The sequence below is a fragment of the Sturnus vulgaris genome, chromosome 15 (genome assembly GCF_052056855.1).
Source record: "Sturnus vulgaris isolate bStuVul1 chromosome 15, bStuVul1.hap1, whole genome shotgun sequence".
In the NCBI taxonomy this organism is placed as follows: Eukaryota; Metazoa; Chordata; class Aves; order Passeriformes; family Sturnidae; genus Sturnus; species Sturnus vulgaris.
In genome coordinates this window covers 3896430-3916465 of record NC_142257.1, presented here as the reverse complement: position 1 = coordinate 3916465, position 20036 = coordinate 3896430, and the positions used below count along the sequence as shown (strand labels likewise).

Here is a 20036-nt window from a genome sequence, read left to right as displayed (position 1 = left end):
CACATGTGACTACTGTATGTCTTGTTATGATCAGGCTGCTAAATAGAAACACAAGTTGGAAGTGGACAGCTCTGGCAATAAGAGGAATGGCTCTGCCAACAGATATGTCTGTCACATTTTACTATTTTCAATATGAAAACTAATGGGATTCAAAAATTCTTTTGTAAGGCTAATTCAAGTGTCACTCCTCACATCTGATTCCCTGATTGTACAAAGGCTTCAGCTGAGAGCACCTTGCACTGTGCTTCCTTCCAAACCAAATAAGCCTCATGCCTAGGGAATGGGTAAGCTCACTCACAAGTGTCAGCAGCTACATTTGCCTTGCAAAATACCTCGGGAATACTGCTGGACTATTTGAATCCATTACATCTTTTAATTAAATATATTTTTGTGCTACTTGATGCAAGATTTAATTAAAGTCTTTATTAACTCACTCCAGAAGCACCAAATAGAGAAAGCCTAGTAGGAACACAGAGAACAGTCCAAGCAATAGTTACTAAACATGATACAATAAAGCCTATAAAGTCTCAAACTTCACGAAGCAACAGAAGTCAGAATGCCTATTACACAGAAAAACAAACAAGGTATTAAAAGCAAACACACTGCTATCCCTTAATGTATCAACCAAATACATAACATCTCCTTTTCTTCTAAAAAATTTAAAGACCTGGAGCGGCATAAACACCTCCAGCTGTAAATGTTCTGGAAGCTCTGTGTCTGATGGGCATTAGTTACTAGATTTATTATTTCAACACTTAAATAATGTTTAGGTTGCTTTTTCAAATAAATAAAGTCTTTAATCCTATAAGAAAAACCCACCAACTACATCTGGAACAACTCAGGACTCTCTTGAAGATGACAAATAAACCCTTTTTTCCTTCCTACTGAGGCAATAAGAGGCTGTAACTCTTTTCTTGTACACTCATCCTTTTCAGGAAATCACTAACTGCAACTCTGACAGCCACAACAGTGACATGTCAAACCATCACAAAACCTTCATTAACACTCCCCTGAACTGCAACATATCAAGAAAGACATTCCAGCAAATGCTCTGGAACAACAATTTTGATGCAGAAATAACAAATCTATCACTTCCATTAAATCAACTGAAAGCACATTTTTAAGTGTTTCCCATCAGCAGGGCATCAAAATAAGTCAGGCTCAAATCCATATTTTCAAAACTTCCCATGCAAAACCTTTAATGTGATGGCAGTGTCTTTATTCCAATTAAACATCATGTCAGTATGAAAGTTTACACTGGTTTTCAACAGGTTTAGCTGGGGCCAAACAAAGATGGTTGATTTTGTCTTGTTTGACTCAGAGTTCTCAAGCCTCCCTCTCTGCCTTTTAGATCCAAAACACTTGCTTCCATTGTCAATTCAAATTTGTGTAATACATTTTAAGAATAAATTCCACTACTACTTTGCTTTTACTGGATTCTAGATCTCTATTTGCTCTCTCTCCCAGGCTGCCAGGAAACTAAAAGTAACATCCTGTCTGCTGTGTAAAATACTCCAGTGCTGAAAGCATTTTAGCTGAGCCACTGAGTAACTTAGATTACTGCATCAGAGGCCACATTTAGGCTTGCACTAAGTGCTTTCTCTTCTTAGGTTGGTGGGCATTACACTCCCCAGACAAGCAGCTCAAAATTCCTGCTGTATTTTCAATGACTTCAAAGAACTACTTGACTGCATATTTAATTCTGTAAACTTTTCCAAAGACAAAGAAAAGCAAGATATATTTAGGTGTCTGGCATAAAAAAAGGCCTCCACAAAACCATTTATAGAAAATATTAACAAAGTAACTTATTTTTCTAATTCTCCAACCAAGCTAACAAAATTAATCCATGTATTCTTACCTGGAAATTTGGTGCCCAGCATAAAGCAGCAGTGCAGTCAAAAAGTACAGGTAAAGCTGAACCAGGTGTTGCCTTGGTAAAGTTAGGAGCACAACACTTAAGATGTAACCTGAAACAAAAAGCAGAAGTTGATATTTAAAAAAAATACTAACACCAAATTTAAGTAACATTCAGCATGTTCACAATTTAGGATGGGGACACATAGGCTTTTCTCTGTATTAGTCATATTAAAGCCCACTCCAGCTATCAGGGTTGCATAAATCAAGGACAAGATCTGCCACAGCCTAGGATTTGTAGCTTTTTATCCCAGCAGTTCCTGCACTTCTCATTAGCATTTAGTGAGGCTGTTGAAAATGACCCAATGCAGATCCAGCTTTACTCTGTAAGACCACAGCCTGACTGCTCAGCAGCCTCTCCAACAAGCAGAACCCTGATCCTTATTTGCACAAGGATGTCACTCAGACCCAAAAGAAGCAGTACTTTGAAGTCCACTCCATATCTGGGTGGTGCATGTCCACACTCCTCCTTTCCAGACAGGCTGTGGGTCAAAAACCCAGCCCATGGTGCCCTTTCCAGGATTTATTTCCAAGCTCTCTCTCCATCACTGCAGTGCACTTGGGCTCTTTCTGAAGGTCAGCTCAAGTGCCTGGCATTGAAATCCATTTAGGAAAAGAACCCAACAACAGCCAACAACTCCCCTGAAGCTAAGAACAAAATGCTAGAGAAGAATATATCCTCACCCTCACAGCCACACCAATCATGTCACATTTGAAGTTTCATACATTTATTCAGCAAAATCAGGCACAGTCTTTTTAGCTGAGTTAATTTATATTTTCAGATTTTTAAATATATTTAATAATATGACTCTAGATGAAGCACTCATAAGCAGTGACACAACCAGGTACTATAAAACAGCTGGGGAACACAGCATGTTCCAGTATTTGAAAAAGATACTATTTCAGAGTCAGCATTTATGAAGAAGGATTTCAAGGCTGTGTAGTATCTGCCATATTCAATAAGCCACCTCTGTAAAATTCTACCAACAGTTTGGTCTTCAAAAAAGTATCTTGCAAGATGTTCCTAGAAAAGGCAACAGACCCACAGGATGCCAAGCAGAGAGAGATCAATTCAGGTAAGACAGATGACAGGATCAATGACAGACAGACAAAGCCTACTTATTTGCCTTTTTAAAATACCAGTAAATCATTTGTGTATTTAACATTAAAGATAATTTTTCAATCATCTTCATGAAGTGGATGTGACAAGTTGCACATTTGTCTCAGGATGTGCTTTTTAAAAAGCTGAAATAATTGATAGTTTCTTTTACTAAAATCAAGTGTCATACAAGTCACTAATTGTGTACAATATCACTTTGACCAGAGGGCTGGAGCACCTCTCCCGTGAGGACAGGCTGGGGGAGTGGAGGCTGTTCAGCCTGGAGAACAGAATCATTTTCGAGTTTATTTTAAAGGGGCCTGAATCACAGCACTCCATCAGCTTCCTTCCAGCAACTGTTTTATACAGAATAACTTGCTTCTACTTACAGCACATCAGATGTTCTACACCATCAGTTTTCTTCACAAACACCTGCATTTTCTGGAATTCCTGTTCTCTGTTCACCACCTTCCTTCTACCAAACACACAGATGACAAGAGCAGGAACTCCTCAGCTGTCTCCATGAGGACATTTAACTACCTTGCACCACACCACAGCCTCATGAGCCAGCTCCAGAGCTCTCAAACCATCTGCAGACATTCCTACATCTCATCTCTGCTGCATTCCCCCCTTTCCCTGGATTCCTTTGTGAGGGACAACCCACAGCCATTTATCATTCCAGCATGTGAGTAAAATCTCTCTAAAACTTTCCTTCTCACTGTAGCCTGTGACTCACCTTCAGGTGGAAAACTAAATGGAGTTTATTATGCACTCCTTTATTCCTCTATTACTCTATAAATAGTTTTAGAATACCTGTTTACTGTATCTGTATTTAAGCTCTGTCATCTTTACCTTATTCTATCACAAGAAAGTCTGCTCCTTGGCCATGTGATGATGTACCTGAGCAACGGCAGGATCATTTCTGTAAAAGTAACACTTTTTAGAGGGCAGTAACAAAGACATGATACATGGAAGGATTTTAGATATCACTGAAGTTCATTCTTCTCTACATTATCACAACTTTAATCAAAATACTTAGGATCCTTGAGGATACAATGAAGGAGTGGAAAAAAAAAAAAAGGCTAAATTAAAAGATGAAGGAAGTACTGTCACAGTGCCTTCTAACCAGCAGGCTTCCACACTGCACAGATGCTCAGATCTGTGCAGGGAAGCAGCAGGAGACAGCCAAGGTTACTGCAGAAGCTTCAGCAATGAACTCCATTGCTCAGGAGTTTGGGCTGGAATGTAAATGTTCACTTTGAAGCAGCCATTTGGTTTAATTGTTAGACTTTGAAGAGGGGGAGAGCAACAGACGTTTAAAGCAGTTCCCATTCAATCTTATTTACAATTTCCTCTTGTGACTTGGTAAGAGGGAGATTTCAGCACACTTCACACTGCAATATTTGCATTTTTGCTGCAGAGGTCCTATTCCCAAAGTGGTACCAACCTCAATTTTATCAACAAAGCTTCTGCCAAAATAAAAAAAAGGTAAATAATTCTTTACCAACTCATCCGATTGCAGAAGAAAAGGAAGCTCTAATTCAGACACACTTGCAATAATATTGCTCCCTTTGTTCTCATGCAGACAAATGAAGTAGTGTATGGTGTAAGTAAGACTGTACTTAAAAATTAAAAATAAAAAGGGACCAGGAAATGAAATTTCTCACAGTAGCTTTCTCATCTAAATCATTACATTCTGTTTTCATTTGCACCTCCTCTGCCAGAAGAAAACACGATGCTGAGAACATGTATCCCTTTGGAGAGAGTCCCCACACACAAGGACTTAGAGTTTGAGAAATAGTCATCTTCCTGGGTAACCTTTGAGCAGGGGCTAAGAGTAACTAACACTCCCATCCAAATGGAGTTTTTGAGCTCTGTGGCAGCAGTGAACACTCCCCTCCCTTGATTTTAGGCTGTGCTATTTTTGCTCTTGGGACTTGGTGCATTGTCCCTATTGACTCACCAAAGATATTTCTGCATAAAGCAAGAAGCAGGCTCAGGAAAGCCCAATTCCTGCCCCAGTAAAGTAACGGCTCTAAAACACGTTAGAAACAATAAATAAACAAAAAAAAGATTAAAAAAAGACAGAATAATCTTCCCTGAATACAGTTAGAGTGCCCTAATGCCACAATACCAAGAAAGAGACTTTCACCTTTATGCTTCCAGCTGTAAGAGTCATTACAGAAGACACATTCTGACAACCTTAAAAACACACAAATCCCCCACTCAGCTCCTATTCAGGAGCACAAAGAAGCAGAGAACTTCTACTGCCTCTCATGCAAGATGGTTCAGATTTAGGCTCTAGCTGAGAAGATAAACTGTGAAAATCATCCTAAACAGAAACACTGCTAGACAAGAATACACACATCAACCAGTTCATGACCTCATTTACAACCTGTTGATTCAGCTCGATGAAAACCTCTGGCTGTGCAATGCTCATTGTCCAGTGAGCAGCAGCTCACAGCTCACAGACTGCCTTTCAGCAATCTCTCTCCATTTATGCACCACCAAGGTGTTCCCAGCCTCTCTCACCAGAATTACCTCTTTGCCGACTCAGGTGTCTGAGGTTTATTGACTGCACGCAATGGAGGCTTCTGGAACACGATCAAAGTCACAACTCATCCTCTTTATGGAGCACTTTAGTGCTCATTTGCATGATTACAGATCCCTTGTGTCCATTTCATATTATCACTCACAGTTTCCTGCACATTTAATCTAAAAATGAGAACTTTGCACATCAAAGAGTTCGTAACATTTCTTAATAAGACCACACCAACTCTTGGAGTGCCAGAAAGTAGGAGCACAATTGCTTGGATTTTACCAGGAAATTAATTTAGGGGGCCCTACTTTTCCATTTTCCCATATCCTGTGAGGGTAAAGAGTCCATGATTTGCAAAGCAGCAAATCATGTGCCACAGACTCATCCCACCACCCAGCTCTCCTGCCTCAAAGAGGGATCAGTGCACTCTGAGTTAGTCACTGCACTTCAGCCAAATCCTTGACTGTCCTCATTTCAGTTTATTCACACAAATATCTGGCCACAATGTTCAAGTACCAAGAGAACAGGACATACTTCTGAAAGCCTGCATTTGAGATGGCAGAAGTACTGCAGAAACAACTGGCACCTTTATTTTCTGTGTGTTTAATTCTCAGGACAACCAATCACCAGACTGTAATTTAAACAGAGATTTAATAAATTGTCAATGTCTAAGTCATCTATCTCAAGAGTGGATAATTTTTAAAGGATATACTTTTATATAGCTGTCCTCCAGAAAATGCTGGAAAATTAGTTCAAAACTGAGAAAGCACACATGTAAACATACTTGCACACAAGGAAATTGGTATTTATTCAGTCATGGCTCAGAACAACTGTAAACAGAGATCAGAAATCCTGTTATGAACATCTGCACATCTCAGTGAAAATAATGCCTACAAAATAATTTATTTATTACTGGGGTACTGCCATCAACAGCTGTTTCTTCAATTTTTAAATGCATAACAGATTGGGTACTCTTAAGTATAAATAATCCAAGAAACTGAGTTCTTTACAGAGATTTGCAGTATCATCTGATCAAATAAAATGGACTTTTGATTCTAGTTCTGCCGTATGATTCAGAGGCTCTTTATAAATCACTAAGACAAGCTGCAATGCTGTCATGAGACTGGTACTCAGAATCAAAAATTTTAAGCACCTCCTTTCAAAAAGGCTGCCAGTGGCTCCTATTTTAAAAAAAGAGCATAGTGATGTGGGTTGCCAAAAAGAGACACCAGCTTTACACAGAAAAGTTACCTGAAAGGATCCATATGCTGAGAAAGCTGCTTAGGAAAAGCCTACAACACTTAGGGAGCAGTAAAGTAATCTTCAGTCTTGAGTCAGAAAATAAAAAAGGCTGTGCTGGATTTTGAGCATGGCACACTCTCTACCTCCTCCTGTGTCCTACCAACTGCAGCACACACTGCATTTTATCCAAAAAGAGAATGAGAGGACGTAAAAAGTAATTATTTTAAGAAATAAAGACCAAGTCCATGTCATCAAATTGCACTTGATTAAAAATAGCTACAGTTTAAAATTAAATAGTAACTTTCAGAAAATGGTTCTACTGCCCATCTAAGTGCTGCTGGCAGGAGAGAGAGCAGACATGGGGCAGCAAAGCCAGAGATGTTGATTCTAAGCAGGACCTCCTCTTTGTATGCATTCACACATTTAAGTCATGCATCCTCTTCTTGCAATTTTAGTAAATTTGTTTCTGTAATGAAACAACTCATTTCTTTTCACACTGAAGTTTCACTTGGCATTTCTTACAATGTTTGTACCAGAGTAGAGTATCTTTCCCCTTAAAAGGCAACACAAAAAAAGAAATCTAAATAAACGATTTTCTACATAAAGCACAAGAGCTTAAAGAAAAGTGGGCAGACCAGAGAGAGCAATGAGCACACAAGGGCAGGAAGTCCAGCAGGTTTCTCCTCTCTCAAGCCCCCCTCATAAAAGCAGCATTCATAACAAGCAGATCACACCTAGCAAGTGATGTGACCAAAGATTAAAGTATTAACCACGAAGTTGAAGGAACTGTCATTACAAACAGGGTTGTGAAAGATGACACACCTTCCAGCTATTCCAAATATTTAAACACTTTTCTTTTTTTCTCTGAGAATTTCTTTTTATTTTTTGTAATGACAAAGAATACAGTTTAAGATAGAAAACTGCTCTATTTTTACTCGAGTAAGAAAACCCTGTACTTAGTGCAACTCTGTGCCTCACTCGTGACAGTGACTTAAATTCTAAGCCTGACTCTGATTATAGGTTAAGCTCAAGACTCTTCTTTTTCCATCTAGCTCAGAGTATTTACCAGCTGGCACAAACACCATTGCTCTGCCTTTCTTCACAGGAGGAAATTACGTGGTTTCAACTGTTTCTCCACCAAAAGAACACAAAAAGAAGTGTCTGTTTCCTCACAGCTACTCTACAGTGCAGAAGAAAATGGCAATAAGTGCTAATCTACCCTACACAGAGGTTTTACCCATTCTAACCAGAAATTTATCTCTGCTGTTTGCACTGCTCTGTACATATTTATTTAAATTTCATACAGGTGAACTTGTGGTTGAATGGTTATCAAGACTGAGTATTTTCCTTTGCTCAAGCAGATAAGGGCTGTTTTATGGAAAGATATGAAAAGGAAAAGTTGTTTCAAAGAACAAAGTACATTTCAGAAGCTTTACTATCCTCCCAGGACTGCTAACTGGAATGGGAATCACACTGGAACAGACATCATTTCACTTGTTACATCTAAACAGAAAAGACACTCCTGGTAACCCCCAGTTCTGAGCAAATTTCCAATTCTGTCTCCTCAGTTCCAGGAAAAGGTTCACTATATAAAGATTGGTAGAGTTTATTAATTTTTAGGGCTCTCTAATCAAATGGTTCCTTGAGCATCTGCCTGAGATAGATGCCCCCAATTTCCTCAGCTGCTGGAAGCACTTATATAGCACTATATATAGCACTACAAGATACTGGCTTGTAGAAGAAATTCAGTGACTGTTTGATATTGCAAAGCTGCCACTGCATTTGCTGATAGTGTTTCCTAGCTGCAAATATGAACAGCAGACTTTTTTTTTTCCTAAATAAAGCAGATTAGCATGTTGAAACACATCCATGGTGAATTATTGTTTAAATTATATGCTAGAAGTTAATTTCCCCCAATGTACCTTCAAAGAAGCTTAAGTCTCCAAACTAGTGAAAAACTATTTTGTTTTCCCTACAATCCAATTTATATATTTTGATACATCATCTTAATTAATGTTATACTCTAAAGTGATGCAACTAATTCTATATAAAATGCCATGAAGGCATGTAACTTGATTTAGCCCAGCTTCACCCTGACACAACTTAAAAAACCCCCAACAACCAAGGAAATGAAACATAGTAACTTTATTTGAAAAGTACTAGCAAAGTTTTGTCACAAAAAATTGGCTGGAAATCTTTTAAAACTAGCACTTTGTTTGACAATTTAGAAGCTCTTATTGCTCAGCAATCACCAGCTGGAGAAATAAAAGAGCATACAGTCAATGTCATAAAAGCAAGAAGTAAAAGAACAGCTGAGTGATTGTGCACCAGCACAAAAGCACCCCTTGTACAAGGAGCACAAAGTCAGATTCCACTGCTTTAGTATCAAAATAGCAACCAGGTGGGAAATGCTTTGGTAACAATACCCAACCCCTCCGTAGTGTTTTTACTGGTATATCTCAACAAGATTATCAAATGCCTATAAAGAAGGGCGGGAAATTGCCCATTGCCATCTTGAAAACCTACTGCACAACTGTTAGTCCTGCATTAGAACCTGATGTGATAAAGTATTCCTAAAAGCTTTGTGGGTGCACAGAAATGCAGGAGAAAGCCAGCTGTAGGTACAGGACACCATGGTCCTGTGTCACATTCACCAGCTCCCACAGACAAAGCAAAGGAACTGTGACACCAACGTTCTGTACTGCAAGCACATTGCCATCCCAGCACGAGTAGAGTGGAGCCATAACAAAAAAAGCTGCACACATTTCTAGTGCAGTCAATGATTTCCAGACAACAGACATCAAAAAAAAGGGAGCCTCAAGCCAGCACTTATGCAGACAGGATAAAAGTCAGGACCTGCTCCTTCAAAAGCCCACAGTTTTCTAACTACTTAAGTGTGTTTCCTTTAGCTGACTGCAGCGCATCTTTATCTTCCAAAACCATCTATAAGGAAGAGACACTCCAGAGTGGTTAAATTCTGTGCTGCCCCTTTCTCTCCAAGCCAGGCACTGCTCAGGCAGATGCTTGCCAGAGATCAACCTCAACAGCCCAAATCCAATCCCTAATTTACCCCATCTGCAGATGAATCACATTCTCACCTGGAGAGCAGGTCCCAGAACACCAATCCTTTCATCTCCTAAGAAGACATCTGGCATTCCAGAGTTAGACTTGCAGGCCAAGGTTCACACCTCAGCTGCCTGAGTTGAGTTAGTAATTTTGTGCATTTATCTGCACCACAAGGACTGATTACTACCTGCTCGAATCCACTCACAGCACAGAGATGGCTCATAAGGGTGTAAACTGAAGAGCCAAACGTGGATAGTAGAGAAAACGAAACTTCCAGTGCTGTGGTTAGTCCAGGTCACCTCTTCCCTAGCCTCTTGTTTCATGTTAAGTTTTTATACTTCTTGTCTGCACAGCATTTCCCTCATCAGTCAGACACAGGCCAGAGTCACTGTGCTCTTCTTCCAGGACACCAATTTTGTTTCCAAACACCAGATTTATTTGTAAAGGCTAAATAACAACCAGTAAAAACCCTAGGCAGGATTTCTTTGCTGCTAACATAAACTGTCCCTTAGGCAGAACTGTAATGAATGCATTGTCGTGCTATTCTTTGTAATCAATATATTAACATGCTATTATTAAATTCTTAAAATTCTTGTAGCAAGCTAAAGGTATTTAGTAGAGTAGTATTTTCTCTTTAAGAGATCTATACTTACCCACATAATGCATATTAAGGGCCAAGTACTTGTACTGGAAGAGAGGGTTGTTGTGCAGGCTACTTCTTTGGATCTGCTGGAAGAATGAGCTGACATCCCATCTGTACAAGACATCCAACAGCATGATGCTGGGGACCCTTAGGGCCACGTTTAATACTGCCTCCAACTTCTCCTTTGCAGCCATTCTCTTCCCTTTCTGTGAATTGGCAGCAGACTGTAAATAGCACAAGAGAGAGAAGAGTAATCAGATCAATCCCACTGTACAAACAGCCATTAGGCTTTGTGATTGCATGAATGGGGCTTCCTGTGTGGCCACAAACGACTGAATGAATCAACTGAGTTAAACTCAAATCCAGACAGGACAGCTTCTATTTTGGCTATATAAAGGTCAATTTGCTCGCAGTTTTTTCCATGGTGACACTGTAAAATGGGGGGAGGGCAGGTTAATGACATAAAAATGGCCCAAGGGGGTGTGCACCGTTCTTATTTACACTCATTTAGCATCTGAGATCTCAGCCAAAAGACCCCAGTGTAGTAGGTACTACATAAACACTCACATTATCAGCATTAGAATTAAATACACTTTACACTTTAGAAACCAAACACCAACAAATTTCAGACACTGCATCCATCTAGCTTAGCACTATTTCTATGTCTCTCAAACTAAATAATCACCAATTAAGGCAGTTCTTTAAATATTTTGAATTCACTTCCTCAATGCAAATTGCAATAAATAATTTTCAAATACCTAAGCTTTAAAAAAATCATTTACAGCCTTCATTAACTTCTACAAATTTATCCATCTATAGAATTTGAGGGCTGTGTGTTTTGAAGATTAGGACCAATAATGCAACTGTTCTACTCATTTCTGTGTAATTCACCACAAAGAATTATACAAACAAAAGACCATATCCTCACTCCCGAAGGCAATTTAAATTTAGAGTTTGCCATCAGGTAGGTTGGATGATGCTCAATAAAGGGTATTAAAAAAAAAAAAAAAAAACAGAAAACCAGCTGGTCCACAACAGCATTTCAAAAATCAGCAACAAAATCATTTTAAAGAGCAAAAGGATCAGTTTGACATCCTGTCAGCTAAGAACGACAGTTGTTCCTAAATGATATGTGCTGGTTTTACCATCCACCACCTGCCCATCCCTTCAACAAGATTCACTGCAGGCTGCATGAGAGAAATGCAGCTGAAGATGAGGATGATCCAGCAAGTTTTTATCCACAAGAAGCCACTCAAAGTAAAATCACCTGCAGCACAATCAGCCCCCCGATGAGGTCAGACTAACGAAAAAGTTCCCAGTTATTAGGGGGACAATTTAAAGAACTGCAACCTAAGCACAGAAATGGAAAAAACTGCACTTGAACTACACTTTTAAATTAAGTTTTACAGGACTTTATTCATATTGTCCTTGTGGAAGTTAAAAAAAAAGTTTTTGCAGTTGTGCAAGTTCTATACCTCAAGCCAGCACGGAAGTCCAGCATGAAGTGAAACCACACGAACATACATTAAGAAAAAAAACCCAACCCAAATAAGCAACAAGACCTCTCACTTACACACAAGCCTCGTGTGAGGTTTTATTTGTGTTGCCGTGGCCTAGATGACACTGCAAACTGTTCATGTCACATCTTCAGCCACGCTCACACTTCCTGAGTGACACAAAATTAATTCAGCTCAAGAAGTCAGGACAGATCAAAACTGAGATGTGGCTCAATAAGCCACAGGTTGCAGGGCTGTTGCTAGCCATTGTCTAGCCCACAGCCTGATTTTTCATGTTATGTAAATGCTGGCACTTTTTTTTCAGAGCTCTTGCAGCAGTTCTACAAACCCCAAGGGGAGCACATCCTTCCCCTTGCACATAAATTGCCCTTCCAACCACATCGGGCACCCCACCAGCATTTCACAGAGCTGCCCAACACAAACTGAAAGGTCAGCCAGAAGACTACAAATATTTAGAATGAACAACCAAAACTACCACCCAAGCAGCTACTGCAGAATCAGAGCATTCAAATTTTGTGTGAATAAAAGACTGAGTTTAAAAGGATGACATCGTACAAACACAAGCTGGGAGTTACAAAGATTGTATACGAAGAGTTAAAGAAAAAAAAAAAAACAAGCTTAAATAATTCATATCAAAATATTTTAAATGTCTCAGAATTTTCAAAAATCTACAGGTTTGTCAAGTTCATAACTTTAATCAAAACTCTGAAATTAGGCTGCCTCCTGGTTTTTTACTAGGGTCCTTTTCCAAGCAGATCAGGGATAGGGATGAGCAGGGACTGACAGGTTTTCATTCTGTCATAAAAAACCCACGTATTGCAACAACAAGTGCCTGATATCAAATTACGTTATCAAAACTGTCAAACCTTTTTCAGTCATCAACAACAACCAAACATGTATGACAACAAGGTAACTTTCACTTGAGCTTTCACTTTCCTTAATTACTCCAAGAAGAGAATTACATGGAAAACTTCTCTTAATGATGAAATTTAACTTGAGGGTGAGCACATCCAAATTAAGCCAAAAAATTCTGCCTCCCAAACTCATGCACACATACTTGAGATATAGCAAACTAAACACTGCAGCATTTCGATTTTCTAAGAGAATAATTAAATTTCAAATGCTGCTAAAACACAAAAGCAACACAAACTTTGAAAACCACATCATGTCACAATGGAAGTGCTGTGAGGAGCAGCCACTGGAGCAGAGCATCTTCTGTCCCTGACTGGCAAAAACACCCAATACTAAGATGAAATCCTTTAAAATTAACTCCACTAAAAATGTGGATATGTTAAATAAAGCCTCAGTTGTAATGGCTGCCAAGTTCTAACAGAACGAAATAGAAGCAAGCAAAGTCCATTGCTCTAAGCTCATTATATTGTAAAGAGCTCTCACAATACATTATTTTGATTGGTGTAAAAACAAACAAAAAAACAACCACAACATTAAACCTCTAAAACCTTTAGATAAATGATGATGACAGGAGTTGCTGGATGCTCAGGCGTTAGAAAAAAAATAGGTCACTTGTCATACAAAGCCAAAAGATGGACTGGGGAGCCACTTATTTGTGTTTCAAAAATTTTCTTCCCATGATTTCAAATATCTCTCTGTTCCAAATTAGAATAAGAAAAGGAACGGTCTCAGGAAAACTGTCACAGTTTAACCCTTGCTGGGAGTTAATATCACACAGCCACTTGCTCACCATCACTGCTCTCAGTAGGATGGAGAGGAGAACTGAAAAAAAAGGTTAAAACCTTGGGTTGAGATAAGAACACTCTAATAAATAAAATAAAATACTGATGATAACTGTGGTGAAAGGCAGATAACAACAACAATAACAAAAAAGAGAGGACTAAAACCCAAGAGAAACCAGTGCCACAATGCAGTTGCTCACCACCCACTGACTGATGCCCATCCAGTCTCTGAGCAGCAGTGTCTCCCAGCCAATTCTCCCCTGTTTAAACACTGGGCATGAGGTTCAGGGCTGTGGAATATCCCTTTGCCCAGCTCTCCCAGCTCCTTGTGCACCTGCTCACTGTCAGAGCACAGGAAACTGAAAAGGCCTTGATTTAGAGTAAGCACTGCTTGGCACCAGATAAACCATTGGTGTGCCATCGACATTATTCTTGTACTAAATCCAAAACAGCACTGCACCAGCTACTAAAATAAACTCAATTCCAGCAAAAGCCAAGACCAAGAACTTCAGATTTCACATCTTAAGCTGTGCTATTTGGCCAAAACAACCTTTCAAAAAATTCCCATTTTATGTGATTGTTCATGGAACATGGATTGTACATTTTTGTTTTAGAACAACTGTGTTTCAAAAATCCCTCCCTTCCCTGGCACACCCATTTTGTCAAATATTCCTAGTTGGCCTTAAAGAAAACCGTAGAGTTGGCAAAAATCAATTTAAAAAGAAGAGAAAAAACTCCTTCAAGTTTGTCCCAGCTCATTCCATCAGCAGCACAGACCATCTTGAGTGTGATCACACAGCACGTACCCTCTCCAAGATAACACACATTTTCCCTTTCACAGAATTTTCTTTCTGAAGTTTTGTCACAACATGAAATTTTGCCATTTCAGCTGAAGCTGTGAATTCTGCCACTTAAACCAGTGTAACTGTTGCTTCTGCACCAACATAAATATAAATCCATGACATCACAGGCAAAAAATATGCCCTGGCAAAGCAGCACAAGGGGCAGCAAAAATCTGCGCCCATTTATCAAACAGGTGTAAAATTACATTAAGAGAGACAAGTTTGTACATTTAGGAAAGAATTAATGATAAAGTTACTCAAGAGTTACAAAAATAAACTGGGATATTTGCAAATGTACGTTATTCCAAGACTACTGCCACCAAAAATCACCACAGAAAGAAATTCCAGTCAAGATCAGAACCTCAAAACCAGACTTGATCCTGCAATATTCAGCCTCACATCTGTGAACAAAATGCTCATTCTGCTACAGTATCACAACCTAAAATACTCAGCAAGATTGACAAAAATCCAAAAGAGAGAATTGCAACTTCTGTTTCTCACATCTCAGAAATTCTAGTTACTCTGGATACATCCGTTAACAAGTGGATTCTGCTCTGTAGTTTAGTTTCCAAGTTAAATTATTTCTCAGTAATAGATTCTGAAACTAAAAATATCACCAGGAAAAACCTTTTGTTTCCCTGTGACGTAAACTCTGCTAGACAGACTTTGAAGAAGAAAAAAAATTCAAAAATAAACCCAAACAAAATACAAAATATACAACTCCTATCTGTAGAAAAGTTCAGTGTCACAGTTCAACAACTAAAATTAGACACATCAGCTGGGTTGTACACACTCACTCCCTTCTTTATACCTGTCCTGGTCTGGAGAGCAAAAAGAATTTGGATTACAGAAGCCCATTCTTCAAAGACTTAGATCTTTCTATCATCAGTCTGAGGGGGAAGAGAACAAAGGGAAGCAAAGGGAAGGAACAGGACGGAAAGGTTTATCAAATATGCACTTAGAAAAGAATCTCCCTGTGTGATTCTGTAGAGAAAAACAAAAACAACAAAACAAAACAAACAAACCAACCTAGAATTCAGAGTATGTGAGTCACCAATCCATCAAAAGGGCTCTCTCCCTCGAAGACAGTGGCAAGGAAAGGAAAAGGCTCCTTGCTCCCATACAATTTAAATTGGCTAACAAGGACAGCAATCAAAGATTTCTGCTGAGAAGGGCAGATCCAGCGAGATAGCAAGAGCAGGAATAAAGCCCTGGAACACTGCAGACGTGCACAGCAACACCGGCACTGGCACCCAGGCACTGCTCCCGTAATGCTCAGTCCTACATCACTGGAGTAGTTCAGAAATTTCAAATAATGACCAGACAGTATTTAGCCTTCCATTTAAAGGTTTAGAGAGAGTCAGTCAGCAAACAGACATCGATCTTGCTGTGTAAGCAGTTAACAAGAACACACAATATTTTTTTCCCTTTTTTTTACCTCCTTATTTTTTCCCCTTTTTTCCCATCTGGTCTAACAATATGGACAGCTATACAGCTGCTGCAGTGGTGTGCCTGAAGAACTGGTATTTCTACCCAGAAAACACAGTAATTCCAACATTCCTACTTATCTAAGACTCATTCACTTGTGAACTGAGGCACAGCTAAGGTTAACCATTCCAAACAAATACAGCACGTGTGTTGCAAAAGCAAATGTTACTGCAAAATAAACTAGGTCAAACTCTTTTCTCTGTTCACAAGGACTTCAGTGAACATGAATTCACATTAAAGGCATATAAAAAATGGACAAAAGCAACGAAGGTTAATTGCAGAGAATAAAAAAATAATCTACATTTCCAACTTTCATTAATTCTAGCAAATTTTATATGACGGGAAAGAAAACCAATCCATGAAATGAAGATACATATCACAGATCTGTGAAGATAAAGTTTTCTTTAAAGATTTATTTCTCAAGTACATTTATACACTATGAACAGTTTCAGCCCACTCTCAATTATATAGCAAGTGCATTACATTATTTATAGGCGGCCTGTAAAACACCCTGTAGCTTTTATTTTTCATAATGAGCAGGTAAGACAAAGGAACTGAACTCAGGTATTAACATGTGTTCATAAAGGTTAACAAATCCACCAGGTATGCAGCAAAATCCTTCCTTCTGTGGATTCCTATGGGATCTGCACTCTGCCTGCACACCATCAGTTCAAACCCAGTCACACTACAAGGGGCTGCTTGGTTTTGAGATGGAGGCTTAGTTGGGCACCTGAAAGACAGTAAGCTAATTCATTAAACTTGAAATATAATTAATAATACCTTTAATTAAAATCTTCAGAAGAAAATCTAGATTGACTCAACAAACTAAACAGCTCCGAGGTCCTTTCTGGCTCCCCGGTTTCTCGTCAGTTCAAGGTTTAGTTTATTAACTAGTTATTCAGCAGGGTTTTTTTTTTTGCCATCGCAGCTGTGTTTGCAAGCCCACACCTACAAGCCTGCCTAACCACATTTGTATCAGCACATTCTGAGAAAAATCTGGGCAGCAATCCCAAAGCGCCTCTGCAGAGGAGAGAATACCCAGAGGAGCTGCACATCGAGCATTAATGAGAGCCCGAGATGATGCAGTGACATCCCACCCCAGAGAGCTGGATCCCAGGGACACCAGACACACAGGCAAAGCTCACAAAAAACCCTGCAACCCAAACGTGCTACCAGGATGAAGCCACACCACGGGATGAAATATATTTCATCCTCCACAGCTGCTCAGACAGTTCTTAGCCATTTCAGACACAGCCTATGTTTAGAACCTGCAACAACAATAACTAGTTACCAGACTGGTAGAAAGTTAAAATAGAAAATAAGACTTTCAAGATTTCTCTAGGTCAGCACTGATAAAGTTTCCATCCCCACTGCTGCCTTATCTGTTTTCTGAATCATGTAAATAAAGCTTCGAGGCCTGTCAAATAGACAGCTCAGCTTCCTGCAGCACCAGACTCGCCTGACAGAAATATCAAACGCATGGTGGAAATACCCAGAAAAGTTCCCTTTAAAACATGCTCAAACTCAAGATAGGCAACCAAAGAATTCTTCCAGAAAAGTTCCTCAAGATGAAGTACCCACTTCTGAGTGCTCCTCCCAAGTATGAGACTAATTACAGAGCAGCAGGGCCTCTCTGAAATGAGAGAAGCTGGAAGGGCAGGGAAACAGGCACAGATGCCTGAATCACAATGAAGGATTGGACTTGAATATACACTTAAAAAGCAAAACGATGGTGAACTGTCCACTGTAACTACATCAAACACTGCCAGGTGTATTTGGAGCTAAAAATGGATTCAGAGGACTAAATCACCACATGGGTTCCAGAGGAGGGGAAGAGGAGCCATCTGCACTGTTTGAAGAGGAGGAAACCGACCCAAGTTTAGCAAACAGCTCGGAGAAGGTTTGTGCAAGTGCAACACCAAACACCAGGCAGGCTCGCAGAGTTTTCCAGGACACACCCACGGTTCAGGGCTCACCGGCATGATGCACCTTTCTGCATCTGCACCAAGGGCTCCAGCTGCCGAACTGCACGGAGATACTGATCTCTGCCCGTCCTCTCCCAAAGGAAGGAATTCCCCAGTATTTCTTCCAACGAATGTTGCTCAGTTCACCTCTCCGTCAGAATCAAGTGGCTCTAACATCAGTTAGAGCATCAAGACTGATGTAAACAAAATGAATCCTTATTTTGGATGAGCAGCAGTTCTATATTGCTCTGTAAGATTTCTGATCAATCTTCTATGCAATGGTGGTCTCAAAGACAACCATTTTCTAATGCTAATGAGTTTAGCAATTAAATAAAACCTTCAGTTATATTATAACTCAAAAAACAGAGCTGATTATCAATTATTAAAGCTAACTAGAAACAAAAAAGATACCGCTCCTCTTGCACAGGCCCCCTCCTATCTAAGATAACCAGAAAAAAAAGCCAAGGTTACAGATAAGCCGAAGTCACGGGGTGCAATAACTTAGAGCGCCCACCTAAATATTTTTCCATCTTTAAATCCAGCTTCATTAATTCTACAAGAGTGATCCAAAAGTAATTAATAATTATTTCCTTCTTCTGTCAAGTTTTTTTGGACACATTAAAAACACAGACAAATCCGAACTGAAATATATGTAAAAGTATCCAAGTCTGAAACACAAGTTAACTAAAACTCTTGTACTAAAAAACTGCATAAGAAATGAATACCGCAACACCTACAGATTTAAAAAAAAAAGTATTCTGAATGAGATCACAAATGGCTAATATTTATGAGTCAAGCATATTACACAAATCTCACTTTTCTTTGGTATATTTTGTCCGCACTTTCTAATATTCTCCTTCATTCGTTGATACTTGCGGCATTACATATTAAAAAAAATTTCACATTTTTTTCACTTTATTCCCCCGATCACATTATTTATGCACCAGGTCCCACACACACCCCCCCAAAAAGGCAGCACAACCAGAAGGTAAGAATCCCTTTAAGAGCTCCATCTGTCACAAGTATACTTGGTACGCAGAACTACTCAAGAGCACAGAAGCAAAATGAAAAATCTCACCGCAAACCTTATTTTAAAAGGCTACAGAAGGTCTCATAAAACCGACTGGCATGACATAAGTAGGGAAGATGGAAAGAGCCCCGTTCTCCACGCCACGGGCAGGCTGCTCCTTACATAAGCATGACCATATGCTCCAGGGCCCGTCTCCAGGAGAGGTGCCCGGCTCCGCTCCGTGTCTCAGCCGCGGGCCGGGGGATGCTCAGCCGGCTGCGGGCACCGGAGGGCACAGCCCGAGCCCAGCCAGGGCGGGCAGCACCGCAGCCCAGCCAGCGGCTGTGTCAGGGCTGCAGCAGCCCGCAGCTCATCCCCGGGGCCAGCCCGGACAAGCGCGGGGCGTGCGAACCGCGATCCCCGTTACCTCCGTCCCCAACAGGACACCAATTCCCTCTGCCCGGGCGCAACTCACCGCCGGCAGCCCCGCGCATCCTGCCCGGCCCCGCTGAACTCCAGTAACCCCGGCGGCTCCCGGCGCCGGCGGAGGAGGGGAGCGGGGAGGGGAAGGGGGGCGGAGGGCGGGGAGGAGCGGGGAGGGGGGAGCTGAGCGCAGGGAAGGCCGGGGAGCCCCGGCACCGGCGGGAGCGGCGGGGGCGCGGAGGGGCGCGCGCGCGCGTGCTGAGGCGGCGCGTGTGGGAATCACCTAAACCCGCGGGGTCGCCGCCGCCTCCTCCACCTCCTCCTCCTCCACCTCCTCCTCTCGCTCCCCGGTGGCGCGGCGGTGGCTCCGCGCTTCTCACGCCGACGGCGGCGGCGGTTCGGTGCCCGGCGGCAGAGCGGCTCCTCGAGGCACCATGGCCGCGCCGCGCCGCCTCAGGGCGCCGCCGACACCCCGCGGCCCCGCGGACGGGCGGCCATGGCCCCGCTGCCTGCGCGCGCGCGCCGCCCCTCTCCGCGCATGCGCGCGCCCCGCCCGCGGAGCCGCTCCTCCGCTCCCCCCCCCCCCCCCCCTCCGG

At 41.0% G+C, this 20036-nt stretch overlaps 1 protein-coding gene across 2 annotated transcripts in view; it reads right to left on the bottom strand.

The window, feature by feature from the left end:
• Window positions 1–19946, bottom strand: part of RNF145 (ring finger protein 145) — a 46503-nt gene extending 26557 nt beyond the window's left edge. The window contains exons 1-3 of one of the 2 annotated variants that reach the window (XM_014875944.2): window positions 19724–19946; window positions 10514–10727; window positions 1859–1967 (exon numbers count right to left, since the gene is read on the bottom strand). In XM_014875944.2, coding sequence (XP_014731430.1) covers window positions 1859–1967; window positions 10514–10697 — 293 coding nt within the window. In that variant the 5' untranslated portion in view covers window positions 10698–10727; window positions 19724–19946. Of the gene's footprint in view, window positions 1–1858; window positions 1968–10513; window positions 10728–19492; window positions 19601–19723 lie in introns of those variants that run through there. The other variant, XM_088173958.1, reaches the window with a different exon arrangement.
• Between the last annotated feature and the right edge of the window lie 90 nt (window positions 19947–20036).